The sequence below is a fragment of the Acipenser ruthenus genome, chromosome 28 (assembly GCF_902713425.1).
Source record: "Acipenser ruthenus chromosome 28, fAciRut3.2 maternal haplotype, whole genome shotgun sequence".
In the NCBI taxonomy this organism is placed as follows: domain Eukaryota; kingdom Metazoa; phylum Chordata; class Actinopteri; order Acipenseriformes; family Acipenseridae; genus Acipenser; species Acipenser ruthenus.
Window position 1 is genome coordinate 20,793,612 of NC_081216.1, and position 21,190 is coordinate 20,814,801.

A 21,190-nucleotide genomic window follows, 5' to 3' on the forward strand; every position below is an offset into this window, starting at 1 on the left:
TTTATTTGTAATGCATTTATAGATGGATACCTGTGCGTTCTTTCCTGGGCTGTGCTTTGATGTCTTTGCAGTTTTAAGCAGCAAGACTGTTTTAGAAGCACTGATATGCAAAATGAGTATTTAAGCAATGCTTTTGAATGGACATCTGTGTTTTTTTTGGGGGGGGGGGGGGCAGGGAGGGGGTTGTGGAGGGGTGGAGTCCCAGTTTAAGATTTTTAACATACAGAACAGTAACGTGGGGTATTTCACATTTTGCTTAGAAAAGTAGCAAGCTTTTAATTTGGTCCCAGGTAACAGCAGTGGTATTCGTTGCCACTGTTCTTTTATTCTATAGGATTAAGTGTTTCTGAAGTGGATACACTGCTTATCTTACAGTTTCATTGCATTGCAAACTGATTTTGCCACTTGATTCAGTAAGTGTTGGTATCCTGTTCTATGTTTTACCTGGGGTTGAGCAAATGACAGCCTGTACAGAGCAGCAGGCCTACGCAGTTGTTTAAAAATGTAATTTATTTAACTTTTTTCTTCTGCAAAGGTTTCCTGAGCAGCTATTCCAACAACTTACATTGACAGTTCACTGGAGCACAGATAGTAAGATTTCAGATGGAAATCTTTAAATGTGAAGGGAAGCACATGGATTGTTACTGACTGACAAGTTCACTGTGAAGCATTCTGAAACCTTCTTTACACAGTGCAACCTCTGAGCTGAAACTCAGTGTTTTGTACTGTACTTACAGTAGGTGGCAGTATTATCAACTGGTTTTAGCTCACTGCAACAGAGATGCCAGTGACTGAATGTTATTTGCTACCAGAGTCCTATTTGGTTGAATTTTATACAATTTTTAATTTACTTGATTTCTGCATACTTACTGCTGAAACAGTGAATTTTATAGCCGATTTACAATATAACAAGTGTACGTTAATGATTCTGTCAAGCTAATCATTTAACCAAATTCAGGGTTTGGGGAAAAAGGACTACATATTGTATATACAGTAGTCATTTGGTCATGTGCCTGGTTTAACATAATGACTGTTACATGTACTCTGATCCAAATAAAAGATATTCAGAGATGTGCAAATCCAGTATTTGTGTAATGGCCAACAACCCTCTACAGATATTTAAATATGGATACCAGTCATGTAACGTGATACCTGGTGATGCTTATATGTAAACGCCCAACATTATAGATTATGCTGAAAAGGAGGTTCTCGGTGTCCACCCTCCACACTTCAATAATAATCACCGCAGACACTAACAGAGGCTTGGCATTGATTAGGCATACTAGAAACCTGTGTTTGTCGAGTATCAGTATATATATCTTTAGTATCAGTTTATATATCTTTTTTTAGTATATTATTTATTTCTTAGCAGACGCCCTTATCCAGGGCGACTTACAATTGTTACAAGATATCACATTATTTTTACATACAGTTACCCATTTATACAGTTAGGTTTTTACTGGAGCAATCTAGGTAAAGTACCTTGCTCAAGGGTACAGCAGCAGTGTTCCCCACCGGGGACTGAACCCACAACCTTCCGGTCAAGAGTCCAGAGCCCTAACCACTACTCCACACTGCTGCCCATATACATAATTAATACACAAATATCCTTTGATTGTTTGGACCAGTGTATGATACAAGTTGATTTTAAATGACCGAATAATAAAGCAAGAGAAACAATAACTTTTATTTAAAAAATATGTCACTGCTAACACAATACACTTTTACCATATATTTATAGTAGAATTATTACATTATAGAACAGCTTTGATACAATTTATATAAGAAATATTCAACATGGAAATCGTTGTAGTGTAAAAACACCAAACACTAAAACAACATAAAAGGCATTCAAAAAGCTTGACAGTGTACTGTATGTTAAAACATTTATAAAACCTGAATAACCAGAACAGCTACAATGGATAACGGAAGCAATTACAACCAGCTTCTCATCAACAAAAAAAATACTGTAGTGATTTCAGTCCCCAGCCTCTTAAACACCGTTTCCAGCTCCCTATCAGTCCAAAAATGAACACAAGGTTGGCTTGCATGTCCAGATATGGCTTCCTTGGATCTTGTGCGTTACAGCAGCTGGGGTTGTCAAAGTCACTTGATAACTTCACCAGTAGTGCTTGGATATCCCATCCATTGCTAAGTGCTCACAAGGGCCATGGCAAGTCACTGAAATCCACTGGACCGCCCAGTCCTGCATCTGCTTCCAAAAGACTCATGATAACAGCCATGGCAGCTTCGTCATTGCTAGGGCTGCTGGAGCCTTGGTCATTGTCCATCATTTCTATACCAATATGGGAGTTATCACCTGTAAAGCAGAAAAAGAACATCCTCAAAACAAGCAAGAACAATGGCATTCTCAAGAAATGTAGTAAAGTCCTTTAGATTTATGTTGAGTTGCCTATGATTCAAGTGGTTTTGAAAAACAGATAGCAATATCCGACAGTATTACAAAACCAAACCATACTTACTAAGCAGCGAGTTGTCTGAATAGGGATAACCTATTGAATCCTGGCCCTGCCCAGGTACAAGGCCAGCTGGCGGAATGTCTGGAGTGCCACCATTGTGAATCTGAAAAAGTGTTAACAAATGTTACTCGTGGCTTAAACAAAACATTCTAAAATGTGATTTACCGCTAGTTCCACAATAACATGAAAAAGTACTATAAATCATGTTGGTAAAATCAGGACAACTATACAGTAAAATCTTTATGTTGTAAATATATACATTTTCCAATACTAGATAAATTTGACACCGCATGCAAAACTAATATATATGACTGTAACAGCACTATAATAGCATACAAACACAAGAAACATGCAATTATGAAAAACTTCTGTTTCTTTCTATTGCTCTAAACTAATTGTTCTTGAAAAGCAAGGTGCGGCCTAATCATCACAATAAGAGCAGACATCCATCACAGTCCTTGCGGTCCTCCTACCTTCTTGCCTCCCGGGGAGGAGGTGTCGGGAGGGGGTGTGCTGGTGAAGTTCAGAGGACTGGAACCACAGCTGGATGGCGAAGACCCTCTAATCCTATCAAACCAAAAGGCCAGCTCATTAAGACAAGTGCAATGCAACACTCAACGCTGTTAACAGGTTTTGTTTAGCAGGTTTTACAAAGCGGTAAAGTTTTACTTTGATATCTAATTTACAGAAATGTATTTAGGTGTGCCTTAAGATAACATGAAAACCAATGCATTTAAAATGACCACGTGCAAACAGTTTTGTTAGTTCATGAAGCCCATGTGTTACCTGTATCAATATAAAAAATTCTATTGAGTTTCTGCAATTCTTCCCACCCCAAAACATTAGCAAGTTTTTCACAAAAAACACACACATTAGCAAGTTTCCTTGGGCCTCACCTTTGCATCTCCATGACTTCCTCAGCGATCATGCGGCCGATTTTACCAGCTCCTGCTCGCGTACCTCCTGGAATGCCAGGGACTGTCGGAAGGGCTCTCTTTACCGCACCTGCAATAGCCACAAAGCCTGATTTTCACTTCTGCTGTTCTGTCATAAGCAGATAACAAAGACATACATTACAGTAATACATATCTGAGCAGAAGTGAGGTGCTTTGTACTATCTGAATTCAATTAAGCAATGAACAAGAGGGCTTTATTGCAATTCTATATTAATATGGATTAAGACTAAAACAGAGGTTATTGGTACTGTTAGTAAAACTTTGATATTCATCCAAGGCTCAATAATTTAAAGTTAAATATCTCATGTAAAATTAAAATAAATGGTGTTCTACATTTTTAACATAAGTACACTGCTGTGCAAAAGTCTTAGACATGTTGCATTTTTTTACTCTGATGCATTATGAGCAGATTCTTGTGCATATTTGAGCCTTTTATTCTTGTTTCCCTTTCTTAACAGAGGTATTCTTACTGCAAAACATCCTTTAAGTCCTGATTTCAAAAGTGACCTTCGTACTGTTGATTTGATGGACAACGACACCTGTGCCTTCTGCCAGTTTGTTGTCAATTCAACGCTTGCCTTCTTTCTATTCCTTAAGGATATTATATTCAAGTATTGCTCATCCTTGTTAGACAGCTTTTTGGGTCTTCCAGTCCTGGGTTTGTCAATTACAGATGATGTTTCTCTGTACTTGTTGATTATGCTTCGGATACCACAGTTTGAAAATCAAGTGATGCAAGCCATTTCACTCAATGTTTTTCCTTCTTTCTGCAAGTCAAGGTTGCTATAATAGTAGAAAACACTGGTGGAGGCTTTGAGTAAATTATGATGCTCATAATGCATCAGAGTAGAAAAATGTAACATGTCTAACAAACATATATTCACATAGTTAGTCCCATACATTTTGGTTAGAATTTAAAATCTGTTGGTACACAGTATATACTGTTAAACACTACAAGGATAAAACATCCATGTTCCACTCCCTTAACCATGTAATAACTATATACATTTCTGTGTGCTTCACTAGGGCATACAATTTCTGTTTAAATAATTGTAAAATTTGAAATTAAAGGCTAATAAATGAATGAAGCGTGCCAATATGTGGTCCTACCATCTCCTGCTTGAAGTACACTGTCCATACTGTGAGGGGACGCAGCGAGCTGGGGAAAGATAGGGTCTGCCCCATCAAGTGTGCTGCCCCTGAAACAGGAGGGTTGTGGCATTAATTCCAGTTACTCCACTGCTACATACAGTCCTGTACTCAAGATTTATATTCACACACACACAAGATCCCAGAAATATTGTACAGATTTCTGAAAGCAGTGACGAATCTGAACACTTTAACTATTATGATTCACAATGCCACATGCACATTGTTTGTGTCAACACCTGCCACAATCAGGATGCAAGAAAGACACTCATGCAACCCTCTCACTTATAAACTGTTTAACAAACAACTTGATGAACATAAATGTACAGTATGATTTATATAATAGAAGGCTTCTATTCAAAGTGAATATGAATAGCTAGCGTGCAAAGTCTCTTTCGGAAACACCCTGTTTTTTATTTTTTTAATTTAGAGTGGCCAATTACTGTAACCTTGATTTTTCTCCTCAATTTAGAATGCCCAGTTATGTTCCGTCATTGCAGCTATTCCCCACACAGCTCAGGAGAACTGAAGGTACAGTGGGTGTCCTCCGATCCCACAACCAAGCCAATTTCCTCTTTTACACCCAGGAACCTGACAGCGGACATCAGCGAGCTAGCGGCCCCTGGAGGATAAAGGCTGGCACTACGGCTGTCGCCTGAGCTCACTAGGTGCCTAGCCAGCACTGTAGCACGATGAGGAAAAACAGTCCCTGATGGCTTTGCCTCCCTAACCTGCCTCCAAAATCCCTAGCGATGCCAGGAACGCGAACCAGCGGTTCTGACTGTACGACTCACCCTGCACACCAGGAGACCATATTTTTACCAGGTGAGCCACTTTGGGACCCCTGACCCTGCTTTTAACAGATAGTGAGTGTGTATCAGTCTTTGAAACTCTCTGCTTAATTGAAGTAGTTCACCAGGACACGAACCCCACCTCATTTTCAGAAGTATCCCAGGAGACACCACGCGCAGACACAAGCAACCTGTTCCATTACTTTCTCAGCCAGCTTCAATTAAAATTATAACCACAGATAACACAGTGACAAGCTTCTTAGCACAGATGCATCACACTTATTTAGTTGGTTAAATGTACAATCTGAACATCCAACAGAATGAGTCAATTTCAGCTTTTTAAAAATTCACTCAAACTCAAAAAAAAGAGTGCTGTTATTATGCCATAAAAAGCTTGACCTAGAAGCTGTAGAAAATGCAATTACTTACGAAACAACTGTGTTAGTAGAAACAATACACTCGACTTCTTTGGTCCAGGGGTTCATGAAACTGAACCAACGGCTTCTCAGTGTGATAAAAGACCCGTCCTTTATTTTAAACTTGTAACAGTTGGTTGTTATTTTTTCTCGTGTCTGTAGAACTGATAATAAAAAAAAGAATAATTAGGGGCTCCCGAGTGGCGCATCCAGTAAAGGCGCTCCGTGCAGGATGTGCCCTATAGCCTGGAGATCGCAAGTTCGAATCCAGGCTATGTCACAGCCGACCGTGACCGGGAGTTCCTAGGGGGCGGCGCACAATTGGCTGAGCGCTGCCCGGGTAGGGAGGGCTTAGGTCGGCAGGGGAATCCACGGCTCACCGCGCACCAGCGACCCCTGTGGCCGATAGGGCGCCTGTGGTTCTGCAGTGGAGCCGCCAGATCTGTGTTGTCCTCCGGCACTATAGGTCTGGTGGCATTGCTGTGGATCTGCAGTGCGAAAAATGACGGCTTGGCAGGAGCACGTTTCGGAGGACGCGTGTTCCAGCCGCCGTTTCCTGAGTCGGCGGGGGGGTTGCGAGCGGTGAGCCGAGGATACAGATAATAATTGGGCATACTAAATTGGGGAGAAAACTGGGGTAAAAAATTGGCGACGACTAAATTTAAAAAAAAAAAAAAAAGAATAATTAATAATACACTGTAATCCAACAATATCGTTTATTCAGAAAGGACAAAGCATTTGAAGCACATGTTTCTTATCCTGCCGTATGCAAGATTAGGATAATGAGGATATATATTTTTTTTTAACCAAAGCAGCATGTTGGGTTTAATACTGCTGACAGCATGGCAGATATCCTGTTCCAGAGCCAACTCAATCTAGTAGTAATCAAAACCTCCATGACCTTCCAATCCAGGCACTGCTTCAAAACTATTAGGCTGTTCTGGTTGTACTCTCAGTGCTATTGCTATGACAGCTAGTGCACCCGAGCACAAATCACAAGGTCATTTATATACTAGGAATTGTACTTAATTATAATGGGTTACAGACCAGTGTGGCTTGTTTGATCGTGATTCAGTCCATGAAAATATATCTTTCATCACTAGATTTTTATTTTGCTTGGTTATTGTAGCACTGTCCAAGTACTCCTTGTGTATTGATACTGAGTTTTAAACAAGTTGCTATAAACGTTGACATATTAGGACAATCTACCTTGTCTGTGACACTCTGCAAGATGTCCAATGTCATCTTGATGAAAATATTCATAAAACGATGTGCCCAGAAGTTCTTGGGGTAAATATGCAAGGATCGCTGTAGCCCTAAAATACACAAAATAAAAAAACAAGAGTAATTGAAATAGAACCAAGTAGTTCTCAGTAACAGAAGTATAGACCTTTAAATTATATATATATATATATATATATATATATATATATATATATATATATATATATAGTTAATTACCCTTCAGTCGCTTCAACACTCAGCTGAGACTTTATTGGATGTGAAACTGCTAAATTGGAGACAGTTTTCTTGGGAGCTCAAAGCTGTAACAGTAATTTGTATTTCTGTCTGTCTCCATGCATATTGGGGCCACAAAGGTGAAAAGCAAAATCGCATTATGGAAGCATGCGCTCCTTGTTAACTCTGCAAAAAGGGTTCTGATGTAATGCATCTTGACTTTTCTAATGAGTTAATAATAGAAATTAAACGTTTTTTAAAAAATCTTTCTGTGACGATTACACAATAAGATGTGCTCTTACCTTTGATCTACGAACACAAACTTCCCATCTATGGCATGGCGCGAGACGTACTCTGTGGGTTTCACCCGGATGTCCCCGTTCATTGGCTGCGGTACTATATGAGGATGCAAACGTCCGATCGCTACAAGGCAGCTGAGGTTGCAGCCTTCATTGTCTGTCTCGTTATCTTCATCCAGTCCCATTTTTGTAGGAGGCCAACTTTTTAAATATCCAGTGCTATGGATTGTACAAAAGCTTTTGCGGTCTGCTGCAAAAAACAAATAAAAAACATGGGGAAAGCTTAAGCATTCACAATTCTAAATGGCAGATTCCACTATAACCGAAGTTCTGTGAAGCACAGTGTTGTCTGGCAGGCGGTGGTTATTACCTTTCTTTTTGGAACACGTGGATGGGAAATCCTTGTCTTCCACTTTTACCGAAGGCCTGTTGCATTTCATCTTGCAGAAAAAGGAGCGCCTTGCTCCGGAACACAGTCTTGAAGGGCCAGGTGCAATATCTGTCTTCACAGGTAGGCCAGCTGTAGAACAGTAACAGAAATATTTTCTTGGACCTATTGATAGTACCTAGTAGTGCCAGCGCAACATTACTTTTTAAACACTCTGTGGCATGTCGTGTTTGCAAGCTAGCTTCAAAAATCTCAAGTTCTAAATGCTTTTCAGGTTGGGTCTTTTCCCAGTTTTGTTTGCCAACAGGGTTAGTGGCTTGTTGCATAAATTAAATACATTAGGCATTTCCTGAGTTCTTCATTGGTAAAATCTTACTTCTTAAAAATGTACTGTATAGTAATCAGAAATCAGAAACACCATTACTTTTGGCATCTATGAGTCTTTCCCGTGGCGCAGTGTCTGAAGAGGAGAGCTGTTCCTTTACTTTGGGAATGTCTTTAGGATGCAGGTAATCAAATAAACTCTGACCGATCAAGTCATTCTGGCGAGGAAATTAAATGTCTATTAGCACAACAAGCACACAAACAAAATCAATATTTATTTTGGCAACTCAAACTCTCTTGGTGTCTGGCATTCCAGGTACATCCTATCATTTTCTGAAACAGTGTCAACAAAGAAAAATAAGTCATTAACAAAGAATGAATTTGTAACAGAACAGCAACCGCTTGCTTGCACTACGTACACATGGCTTTGCACTGTAGATTTTTCCAATCCGCTGTGTGAGCAAAATGGGACACGAGCATGAAATGTAAATCTGATGCAGTGACATTTATATTCCTGTTGCTTTTGCCATCGCTAGCCTTAGAAATGCCAGATGTTAATAGTTGCAGCATGGACAAGACATGGTGATTTATTGTGAAGGTTTGAATATTGTCTTCACTGGGATGGTCCTTCACTGCCTGGATAGGGGTCAGACCCTGGCTACATAAGCCTGAGCCTCCTTTATAATAATGGGACTGAACACACACAACATATTTATTATACAATCACTATGCAACTAGTCTCAATTCAGAGTAGTGTTTGGAATAATTGGTCCAGGTGCACAATTGATTAAAATCGTGATCAAAAAAAGGTTAACAGTACTCAAAGCGTGATTTTTCGGTAAACATACCTGACTGTAGTTAAGAATTTTATACACGGACTCTGATACAAACAGGATCTTCCCTCGATCACAGCCCACAACAAATAGAAAGCCATCTGCTGCCTGTTGGAAACAAACACATCAATACAGTGTAATAATGCTTTATTTAATCCTGTTCAAAAAATGAACTAAAAACCTAAAATGTTAACTTTTCATTATCAGTTACAAATTAAAACAAATAGTTCTAAAACTACAGAAAGGTAATCTGATGTATTGCAGTTGGCAGACTACACTAAAGTTTTTTTTTTTTTTTAAATGCAGCTTTCCAGGTTTAAGGAAATATGCACAGAGAATGATGCGTTTGTGAAGGAACTGCAGTGAATGTACCCTCAGTATAAGATGTTTCAGTTCATCATCTGATAGGAATGCAGGTTTGTAGTTTGCTTCTGTGTATGGATTTGCAGCACCTAAAAAACAGATACATACAGATCTTCATATAATATAAAGATTTGCCCCAGTTGTTTTATGAAACATTTTCTCCTCTCTAATCTGCTCCATTACAAAAGGTAACATGTAATATAAAGGAAAATATATTGCCATTCCTATACCAGCCTTGAAATACAATATCCCTATTGTCATTGTTGTCTCTTGAGCTTCAAGGCTAGCTTTTAAAAGTGCAATAATGTAAATGTAAAGCTTACATTGGGATCCTAATACCTGCTGCATGCATGGTGGCATCTGAACAACAAAATCATAATGACAATGTGTTCTTGCAAATGTTTCTAATATAATGTTTTTTAAATGCCTTGGTTAAGGGTGTGTTGACAATACCCACAGACTCGTTCACTCAGCCTCACCTCTTAGCGTTTTCATATGCTGAACAGCCATTCGTAGCACCGTGAGTTTGTCCAGCTTCCTCGACATGGCATTGCAAGTAGGCACTAAGGAGGCCAACTCATCAATAAAACTGTTCATTTTATCTCGACGTCTCTTTTCAATTTGGCTGTGGGCCTCTCTGTTTAAAACAAACAAAACAAAAAACAATGCTGATAAGACAAGTCAAATTACCATAATAAACTGCAGCACCCAGTGCGACAGAGACAAGAGGGAATTGAAAAACAAACAAAAAAAAAAGCATGTGTATACCTGGCATTCTTGATTCTTCCTTGCTGATCCGAGCACTCCCTAAACCAAAAAAAGAGCATTTGCATTCATTTTAATATACGGCATCACGTTTACTCATTTAGAACATGAAGATAAATATTGTCTGAGGATCACAACATCCTCAGGCTTGGTACACGGAGGCTTGCATCGCTGCACATGTGATAAATGCATAGAAACTACATGATTTTAGCACACCTTAGTTTATTCATTTTTGGTTGCTACAAAGCAGTAAACTGTACTTATGTTGAACATACTGATCAAACAAGGCTAAGATTTGTTTTTTTTAATGTAATGAGCAAAACTAATTTGTGACTACTGTAGTATCAGTTTTAATGCTGCACTTCACAAACCATCTCTGGCTACATGTTAATCACAATTTAACAAATACAAAAAAAAATAGTTGGAATATTTTCTGTACCGTCCAAGTTGTTTATCCTTGTCAGTATCCATGCCATCCCTGTAAAGCAAGGAAAAGAGATCAACGAAAAAAGAACAGTTTTGACAGAAGTGTGGAGTAGTGGTTAGGGCTCTGGACTCTTGACCGGAGGGTCGTGGGTTCAATCCCAGGTGGGGGGACACTGCTGCTGTACCCTTGGGCAAGGTACTTTACCTAAATTGCTCCAGTAAAAACCCAACTGTATAAATGGGTAATTGTATGTAAAAATAATGTGATATCTTGTAACAATTGTAAGTCGCCCTGGATAAGGGCGTCTGCTAAGAAATAAATAATAATAATAATAATATCTGTAATATCTTTTGATTTATTCTTGAAGCACAGACTGTGAAATCATTATAGCATGAAATCATAATCAATGCTGTTAATAAATACAAACCATTACAAGGGTTTAAAGAAACCTCTGTCTGGAAGCAATGCTTTTTGACTGTCTTCGACTTTCTGGTTAATTTTATCTGGGGAGTTAAATTATTCTCACCCCTTTACCAGCTTCTTTCCTGTCAATAACCAATCAACTTCCATTACTGACTGACATGTTTTCAGCCAGTAACATGCTTTGACCCAGAAGACACTGCGGAGGTGAAATGACCTAGGGAGTGTAAGGGCAAATAGACAACCCAAGAACAAGGCACAGACACTGACAGCTCCCTTTAACCTTAAGTACTGTATCACCAGCTATCATGTTTTATAACTAAAATACATGTCTGCTGTAACATGTGTTTCTTTCAGAAATGCACATCTGAGACCCATGCAGCCAATGGAAGTGCAATATGGCAAAGATTTATGGACTCTTTAGCTACAATTACTTTGATAACTGAGCACTATTATATACCGATCCAACATATTTTGTTGTGCTATAAAAAACAGCTTAAGACTTTTGTTAATGATGCAGATGCAAACGCAATGCATTACATTTTAAAATGGTTACAAATTCCACAAGGATTTCATTAAAGTAGATGTTTTATACTCTGCAAAAAAAAAAAAAAAGGATACCACAGTAGGTAATAAAAACAAAATGTCATACTAAATCAGAAGTTAGAATTTTAAGATTTTTTTTTTTTAAAACCTTATGCAGCGATTAGACATAATTTCAGGCTAAGTTAATATGGCTGCACCATACTTAACAGTAATATTAGTTAGTTAATTTTCAATTTAATAAGGGAGAGGTTGAATTTGAGTGATGATTACATTGAGATATTTTTAAATAAATGTATGACTTATTGAGCCTATTTACTATATTTATATTATAGGCAAAATATTGTATTTCACGGTCAAAAGACTTGGAGCCCGAATCATAAAAAAGGTGCATGGTCCAATAGACCAATGGCAATAATAACAATATGAAAAGCTCTTTTTCCTCCCAAACAAAAGCCACACAGCCATGTTCACTAACCTGTCGTTTGTGTAATCTGTGATCCCCTCCCAATCAGCATCCATCAATTTGTCTGTACTCACAAAAGAGTCAGAACTTAACTTGGGCATGTGGTTTTGAGACCACACTGCCTCGCAACCGTATGAATACTCGTCCCCGGGATCTGAGGGAACACAATTTTTTTTCCCCCCTAGGGGTTCAAAGAAGCAGTAGAGAATTTGTAAAATGTTTTTTTATTTCTAAACTGTACTGATTCACCGACATGACTACAAAAGCTGTTTTTGTTACTGTTTTTTTTTTTTTTTAATCCGAAAGACATCTGCATTGGAGATAATAAATGGACCCACTGCCCTAATTGAATTGGCTACTAGACCGTTTTACTTTCTGCACGCTGCATGTGTAATCTAAAGAAAAAAACCCCAAGAATCCTCAGTTTGCTTCTGCACACCCGCAAATAACTCACATGAGCAAATTGAGGACGCACGCATCTCTGCACATCCACAGAGCTTGCAAATCTGGCCCTAAGACCTTTGAATATTTAGGCTTCTGTTTTGGTGGAAATTCTAACAAGTAATTCTTTTTGACGGGGATTTAGATTTTTTTAAGCGTTTTGGTTATTTTTGTAGATAAAAGAAGTGGATTTTTCTTAAAAACAAACAAAAAACCTGTTCCCCTGTATTTGACAATAGTTTAATTGCAACATTTAGTACATTTGTGTTGTTCATACTTACTCAAATGAAAAGCCATCAAGTCTGAAAATAAGGATAAGGACTGTTACATATTTATAATGACAAACTTTTACTTTCTATATTGATTAATAATTACAAACTGTCAACCCATTTGTTTTATTTTAGTTGTATGCTGCTTTGATAAATCCCATGGCAGAACTTAACATGTGGCCACAGTTAAAATGCTCTTTGAGTTAAATAATAAAAAATAAAAAAGGATGTTTTCAGGTATGTAATCAAATCACCAAAATCATATCTAAATCATAGTGGAATTAATATAACCCACTAATAAGGATAACAACTTATTGGGGACCTGAATGGTACCTTGAAGCGAACATTTAAACTACAATACGGTAAATTAATTATACAGTCACTACTAAGCAAAACAAAAGGAGATCAACAGCATTTTGTAACTAGTTTCAAAGCTTAGGAGTCATAATAAGGCAGAGCCAATTTTATTTGAAATAAGTATGTATTGGAAATTAAAGCCATGAATAAAGAGAGTCAGTTTGTGCTGTACGAGAGAAAGATTTGGTGCATAACTGAATGCTAGAAATAGAAATCACGCTTCACTGAAGTTCGCTTACTGGTAGTCTGTGGAGCTTCCCTTTCGCTTGCGACTGTAGTCCAAGCCTGCGGCATTCAAGGAGCTGGAAATCAGATCAGTGGGACCCGGTGACAAGAAGTCATTCATTGTTGAAGAAATGTCCATTCTTTGGTCTGCCATTAGATCATCTAAAACAAGGAGAGCATGTCACTGATTAGTGCAAGAGCACAATGGTTTCCTCTGTCGTTGTATCATTCATTGTCCTTCACCAGGTAAAAAAAAACTGTGTTAAAGCCCACCTCCATAACCAAGGATGGTTATGGCTGCATTCATTTTTTTTTTTTTTACACAATCAAACCTTTTATCCAACAGCAGAAGGTCTGGTTGATGGCCTACTTTAACGTTATGCAACTCCTACAGAAACAACATACCCTGTGCTGCATGGAAGGCAAGCTGTTTACCACTCCAGTCTTGGCTGTTAATTAAGTAGAGCATGAAGGCTCAATGTTTTGTTTTTTTTCTTATCAGAAGTTAGGGGAACATTTTGCTTGCATTATGTAAAAAGACACATGGAAAATAAATGTGATCTGCCCCAGAGTTACAATTACAATTCAGATTTCATACTTTTCCATCACCAGTAAATAGTCTTCAGACATTTATTTTTTCTCTAAACCGGATATCAAGATTTTGTGAAAAAAAACGGATTATTCCTCAGCATGCAATTTTTGTACCTGCTGAAATGCGATTATACGATCATTTCAACAGATTACTGGACAGTAGGTGCATTGTGCAGTAGCTACTGTAGGCTACAGCCAAAAATATATAGTACGTTTTGTATTCTGTACACGATACACAGCCTAGTTGACAATGTTGTAAGCAAAGAGAATGCCTCCTTATACCAGTCATCCTAATGCACTCCATTTTCCTATTTACAACCTAGGACAAATGACAGAAAATGGTATAAATATTTAAATACATGCCGTATATATACACCATCATTTTCACAATGAAGATATATTAGTCCAAGAAAATCACCGTAATACAGGACACTTTAACCCAAGTATACTGCACACCCTTAACATGCAGACATTCAAAAATGTGCAGTGTGCACAACAATATGAAAAATACAGTATCATTTAATATTCTTAGGTCAGTATCTGATTCAATAACGGCTTACTATCAGGGATGTATTATCCAGGAAATTTTGAACTGGCATCATCTGCTGTATTCTTTTACGTAGACAGTACAAGGCAGAGTTGTGTTTTATTTTTTAATAGCTCTTTATTACTCATGAAAGGTTCTTATTTTTTTCACAAATAAGTAATCGAGTGCACTTGAAACTCGTTAAAGTGGAAACCAAGTCACCTCAAATAGGGAAGCATCCACGCATTAGGAAAGGTCACAAAAAAGCGTTTTGTAATTTCAACAAAGCTGGATAATAGAAAACAGCTAGCTCGAAAAAATTCATTAGTTCCTTTTTTCAGTCACAGCAAAAGCCACAGCATCTCCTTTCAAAACCTGTCTGCGTCCTCCTTTAATATATTTTTTACTATGTACAGCTGACCAAGACACACATACTGGTTCCCCAATCATCAAAACACAGTATAGTACTTAGGAAAAAAAAAACATTGACAACATGTTGTCCTTTTTCAAATGTAACAAGAGAACGCAAAAAAAAGTATTAGTTTTGATTTGCGCCAAAATTGATCTCGATAGTTGTTTTCCTTTGTTGTATTCAACTTGGAATGTGAAGTTCTGCGTTTAAATCATGTCCCTTCATTTCAGCGTTGTTGACTCGCAAAACTTTGTTGCTGTTTCTACTTTAGTTTTTCTAAGCTGAATTAAAAATATGTTGGATTTAAAATATTTTTGGTTTCCAGAAAAGACCATAGATTACCTACAGCTCCCTCATAACCCAAGCATGTCAGTAGTGAGCATCAAATCAGCAAATTATTATTATTATTATTATTATTATTATTATTATTATTATTATTATTATTATTTATTTCTTAGCAGACGCCCTTATCCAGGTAAGCAAATACATTTCAAGTGTTACAATACAAGTAATACAATAATACATGTCCCATATCTTGTTGCCAAGTTACCTCAAAGAACTCCTTGAATACGTGCCATCTGGGCCATTTTCATGATTACACTCCTCTAAAACCACACAGCAGACAAGCTGAAATGGTCTACAGAGCGCTCATGATATTGATTCAAATGATTATATCTATGTTTAATAAAGTGAAGTATGTACTGTAAGAAGAGTCCTACATTTGTTCCCAGCCAGCTTAACTTAAATATCAAATGTTATGGACTGGAGAGTGCTTTACTCATCACTCACACCCTCCCCCCTTTAAACCTAATATTTGTATTATAGCCATTTCCTTTTTATAATTAAAATTATTAAAAGGGGAGTGGCTGGCAAGTTTTTTTTTTTTTTTCATACCTTCAACCTGCTGCCCTGATTATCAATGGAAGGAATTGATTAATTAACAGGTTTCTTTTAGAATAAAAAAGAACAATATATTTCACCATTGTTATCAGTATATGGGAAGACATTAAAGATGTCCTTCTATTATTTGATTACTAAATGTGACAGTGAGGCTCGCTATCTGTATCCCTGCAACAAGCTTTTGTCAAAGGAATATACCACTGTAAAGCAACAGGACTACATACAGTATTAATTATGACTGCATAGTACAAAATGCAGATATATTCTTAGCTTTATCTATAGAAATCAAGTGTGTCCCAGGTAGCTTTCTAATGGTTTCAAGGTGTGTGTACCTGAGTATACAATACGAGCCTCCCTTCCTTTGCTACCTACACAATGATCAGGGCTTGGTCACTTAACATTACAAGCCCAAATATTCAACCTACTGGAAAGATCAATTACATTGGCACTGATATGCCAGCATAATGGATGTTGCTTCATCATGACATCACAGCAGGTTGAATTAAGGTAGCCAGGCAACAGGGCTGTTGATGACAATAACTGATGTATGATTAGACATACAGTATCTTAAATCCATTCCAGTGTGAAATCAGTATGTTCCAGATGGGGGAAGCGTAGCAAGAAGATGGTGCAGTCAGGTAATCGGGTCAAAAAGTCTCAAGATATTTCGCCTGCTGCCTTGCTGGGCACCAAAACCTTTTGGCTAATTAGCTTTGATAAAAGCAGTAACTGCTCTTCAGTAAATTCTATCAGCCTACTGTGAATGAAGTTTGTTTGGAGTCTCATTTATGAGGGGCTTTGTCTAAACACTTTCATCTTTAGATCCAGTGCATCAAGATTTCCCAATTGTCATGCACTTTGTTCCTACTGTTAAGCAAGGTACTGAATGCACAAATTAATGCCAAAGAAATCAGGTATAGTATGCCAGACTGTCCCAAGCAAAGCACACCCCTTTCATTCTCCTCACTTAAAGTTTGCAGACATTGAAATCAGATTCATGCGGAATACAAGAGCTGTTATATATCCTGTCGCAATAGAAAAGTGCAACTATAGCATACTAGAAACGTTTCACTGCAATGCCCCTTCATGCGATCATTCAAAATCATTTTTACTGGGCTTGAAAATGTTAAACTACTGTATTCAGTTTTGAACAGCCGATTTACTCAATGTAAAGACTGCACAGTACTGGTTCAGTTGTTCTGGCTTTATAATTCATATTCAAAAATACGGAAAGAAAGATGAAGGTGTACTGATTATTGGGGGATTTATCTGAGTGATTTGCTTGAACCAGTTCTCTAGTATCAGGTAAAAGAACTGGCTCTAACGGAATTAGGTTCTGCACTATTTCCATCTCCGATGGATTGCTCTGCTGCTTCCCTAATCAGACGCCACAGCTGCAAAGACTCTTGTGTGTGCTTTTATCACACCATGGATTGATCACTGTCATTTTCCCAGTTTTATAGGAGCACATGTTTTTTTTTTTTTTTTTGCAGTGGCACTACCTTCCTAAGCATGAGCCTCTGACTATTACTTTTACAATTTAAAGTCTGACTAATGTATTTAATTTTATGAACTATTAACTCACTTAGTCCAGCTTGTAATAGATCAAAATGCTATGCAACACAAGTCTTTTTCATTTCAACTGGCCTTATTTTCATTCAGATGATCAGAAATGTAATCTTTAAATGTAAAGGACATGGTGCATCATTTTTTCTGAACTAGGAAACTAACATTTGCAGAGTAATTATGCAACATTTCTCAGTGTAGTCTCAACCATGCACTCTATCATGTCAGAGGAGGAGTCCCCTTTATAGCGCCTGTGTATTTGCCTCTTTCCATTTAAATATTGCACACTTTTTGTACACTCATTAATGTTGTTTTGTTACAATTAATCAACTGAGCAAGGTTTGTATGCACCTAGACAGCAAATAATTGATGTAACTTTACCCTGCTGTTTCTATGTAAAATATTATTAGCTACACATATCTACAGTATTAGATACAGTATTGTATACAGTTTGGCAGAATTGTATTTGTATCTATCTCTTGAGGATGGCAATACAGAATGCCCTTTCTAGGACAGTTCAGAGTCAGCCATTTTAGTTTTGTTGACAAAACATAATACCTATCTGTTTTATCAATTATGTGTTATCCAGATGCATGCAGGCCTACAAAATATCAGTCTTGCACCTACAAAAAGAGGGTAAAGTGTGCCACATTTAAGTAGGTCACATTTTACAAATCTTTTTGTGTTTGTTTGTTTTTGCCAAACACAAAAAGTGTGTACCTGATGATATCCCTTTTGAGTTCTGGGGTTCTGAAGAGATGCTATTTCTGGCTTTAAACCCACATTAGGGTTTCATAACTCATACCCTGAGTGACCCAGACATTGCATACGGTATCTACATAGTCTCTGCTGTTGTTAGATAACCTGTGGAAACTACATACTGTAGAAGTGGATACCTACAAAGTTGTTCGGGAGTTCTCGCAAGTAGTAAGCCATTTTTAGTGGCCTCGTTTCACTTTTCCCCCCCACATTTGCCTCCATCACACAACCATGGTTACCAGTAAGTAACCCGTTACTGAACTAGAAGAGCGTGTCTGTGTGTAGCGAATATCAAGAACACATCTGGAATAATTTGAAAGATCAGTCCGTTCAAACATTGCCTGTTTTCAGTGCTCATTTTTAGGTGTCACGGCACCATTAGTCAATCTGACGTGAATAGCACACACACGTTTTAAACTGCAACGTAACCAGGTACTGTAATAATATAACTGTAATACAAAACAGTTTTAATAACATACAAAAGCACTTTAACCAACCATACCCCGTCAATGAGTAGGCTAGTCAAACGTAAGTCCAGTAATGCTAGGGTTAACTGGTATGTAACACAAGATCAAAACGGGGACCGGTAATTACAAAATATTTACGATAATGATTACTGAAGAACACTAACGCCGTCAACCTGTTTTAATGAATACAACAATCCTTCTATAACAACATATAACCCTGTAATTCGGAGTACTGTAAAATGGTACACTACGCCTTAAGTTACACATACAAAAGGACTACCCCTCCTCCCGAAATTCACAATATGCTTATTAGAATAACAGAACAGGATATTTCCAATACCACTGCTAAAAGAATACGTATGAGCATTGACAAACAAATGCAATACATTAATTCGAGCAGTATACTTACATGGTAAAAGTTTAGTAAGCTCATTTAAATACAGGAGAAATGTGCAGCGATAAGCAGCAGTAGTCTCTGACCTACTTTCTGCCTTGAGTAAATGTCGCACCACTAACCTACTTTCCAGCCAATGACGTCTTTGGAAGCCTGCATCCACCTTCCAGCCAATCATACCACGTTCTGGAACAATGTAGCCAATAGTTCAGTACCTTATGTAACAAGCATCCAATGGAAGCGTGGCATTTTAATTTTGCAGCACAGCAAGCTCCGTACTGTTCGCTACATAACACATTCGCTTTATGAATGCCGAGAGACCTTATAGCAAATTGAAATAATAGTAATGCAAATGATACACAATGCATACAAAATCTAGAGCAAACTGTGCGGCGCGCAAGCGATTAGCACTGATTAGTTCTTCGTACAAGATAGTAAAATCCCAAAAGAGAATACTGTTCCTAAAATCGCACGGCCTGTGTTAATGGAGCGATTCATTTCACTCAATGCAGGTCACTTATAATGAGCAGATTTTTTTTTTCTTTTGCTAGTGCCACACTAGAACAATAAACGCCACATGCAACATTAAATAATATTTCAGATGATCTGCAAGGTTAATTATCATTATTTATAACGTATTATTTGAACACAAAAAACAAAAATGTGTCATATAATGTTATGACAACAAGCTGGCACATGCTTGAATGTTTTTATAACCTATTGCTGTAGCATAGATTCATATACAGTGTGTGTGTGTGTGTATATATATATATATATATATATATATACATATATATATATACACACTCAATTACAGTACATTTGTACAGTGCATCTGTGTTTTCCAATGCAATGAACATACAGCCAAAGTTCAATTCCATTGCCACGCCAAAATAAAAAAAAACGAGCCCTCTTGGACCTATTGAAGGAAGCTACGCCTTTATCTCAGCTGATTGGAGTTTGTGGTTTGAAGCGCGGCTTTCAATTCGTCCGAGTAGGTGCCAGTTAAGAGAACATTGCAAACCCTTGAATGGCGTCTGGTTTGAAATCAGGCTGTATACGAGTTACTATTAAAGTTGTTGTTTTTTAAATAATACACTTTATGTTAATTCCACATCTCATTTAAAAAGTCAGCGCATCGGTGACTTTTTAAGTCATGTTAAAGAGAAGATACAGTAGTACTGGTAGTGGTGGAAGAGCGTCCCGAAGGAAGAATATTTTTGCAGGATTCGATGAGTTTGGTTTTGCAATTTTTAAAACCAAATCACGGGAAGGGACAGTGCAACACCGATGCCATGAGTACAGGTAATAATATACAGACATGATTTAGACTACTACAGTCACATTTTTATTAACTTTTGTTCATTTAAAAGGAGTACTACAATGTTATCAGAATAATGTTATTTTTCTGCATAATAATAATATTGTCATGCGTGTGTTTTTCGTTTTAAGCAAGCAGCAGATCACAGGTCCAAGCAGCTGTTTCTTCACTTGTTTCAATGATAAATTAGCCCGTTCAGCACCAAAGACCCTCCCTGATTTCTGTGGTGCGCTCAATCCCAATAATGCTACACTATTCTAATTATTTATATTTTTTTGAGATGGTCATGCTGAATCATATTTCCAATGCCCCTGACTCGCGTAAATCACTGTATTTGCTGCTGGTGGATAATATAATTTGTGTCCCTACAGTATAAAGTATTATGAAAAAGTTAATTTGACAAAATAATAGATAGACAGTGCATTGGACCAGCTGACAACTGTTCCTCAATCTAATCTGTTAACAGTGTTAATTTGTTTCAAAAACCAAGAATTTGCGACAAATGCATGGCATTGGTTTCTTGTCTCTGACAGCTACCCTAAAGCAGATGATGGGAAGGTGAAGGGACTTTGTGAACTCCTCAGCAGCTGGGATGATGCTGATGACACCTGCATAGTTAAGGTAACATATGGAGAAAGGCCCATTTTCATTTTCTGATTTCGAGCCATCATTATCAACACGTGGCTCTAGCTTTCCCCTCTTTTTAATTTTGAGGAAACTTTGAAAAAAAAAAAAACCAGTCCAACAGTAACACCAGAGATCTCAGTGATGGTGTGTCCATAATTCATCTGTAACTTAAGAACATTGTATGGCCCTTCCTCAGTGTATATTCTGAATTTTCTGCAGAAATACTGAACAAGATTCATCAAAATCGGAAACCGTTG

General features: G+C 37.7%; 2 protein-coding genes across 3 annotated transcripts in view; one reads left to right on the top strand and one right to left on the bottom strand.

Annotated features, from left to right (window-relative positions):
• Positions 1-1,668: 1,668 nt before the first annotated feature.
• LOC117435077 (basic helix-loop-helix ARNT-like protein 1) lies at positions 1,669-19,178 on the bottom strand. The gene is made up of 18 exons (XM_034058000.3): positions 19,001-19,178; positions 13,385-13,532; positions 12,801-12,821; positions 10,662-10,700; positions 10,226-10,264; positions 9,937-10,094; positions 9,467-9,546; positions 9,110-9,202; positions 8,362-8,479; positions 7,920-8,069; positions 7,553-7,799; positions 7,002-7,108; positions 5,806-5,956; positions 4,547-4,635; positions 3,377-3,485; positions 2,954-3,047; positions 2,484-2,583; positions 1,669-2,320 (listed from the first exon to the last, which is right to left on the bottom strand). Exons 1-18 carry the CDS (start codon positions 19,161-19,163, stop codon positions 2,160-2,162), a joined length of 2,067 nt encoding a protein of 688 aa, XP_033913891.3. The 5' UTR covers positions 19,164-19,178; the 3' UTR covers positions 1,669-2,159.
• Positions 19,179-19,936: 758 nt separating this feature from the next.
• The window catches only part of LOC117435180 (uncharacterized), a 73,751-nt gene continuing 72,497 nt past the window's right edge, over positions 19,937-21,190 (top strand). For both annotated transcript variants that reach the window (XM_034058199.3, XM_059003165.1), the window contains exons 1-2: positions 19,937-20,290; positions 20,840-20,927. In XM_034058199.3, the coding sequence (XP_033914090.3) occupies positions 20,142-20,290; positions 20,840-20,927 (237 nt within the window). In that variant the 5' untranslated portion in view covers positions 19,937-20,141. The remainder of the gene's footprint in view (positions 20,291-20,839; positions 20,928-21,190) is intronic.

What these genes read in the sequence shown, in the direction of transcription:
- LOC117435077 (XM_034058000.3), bottom strand. Translation starts at nt 19,163, where the DNA reads ATGATTGGCTGGAAGGTGGATGCAGGCTTCCAAAGACGTCATTGGCTG. An exon ending in TCTACTAACACAGTTGTTTC is followed by an intron (nt 4,636 to 5,805) that starts GTAAGTAATTGC and finishes CTCCTGTTTCAG; the next exon opens with GGGCAGCACACTTGATGGGG. An exon ending in TTCAGACAACTCGCTGCTTA is followed by an intron (nt 2,321 to 2,483) that starts GTAAGTATGGTT and finishes TCTGCTTTACAG; the next exon opens with GTGATAACTCCCATATTGGT.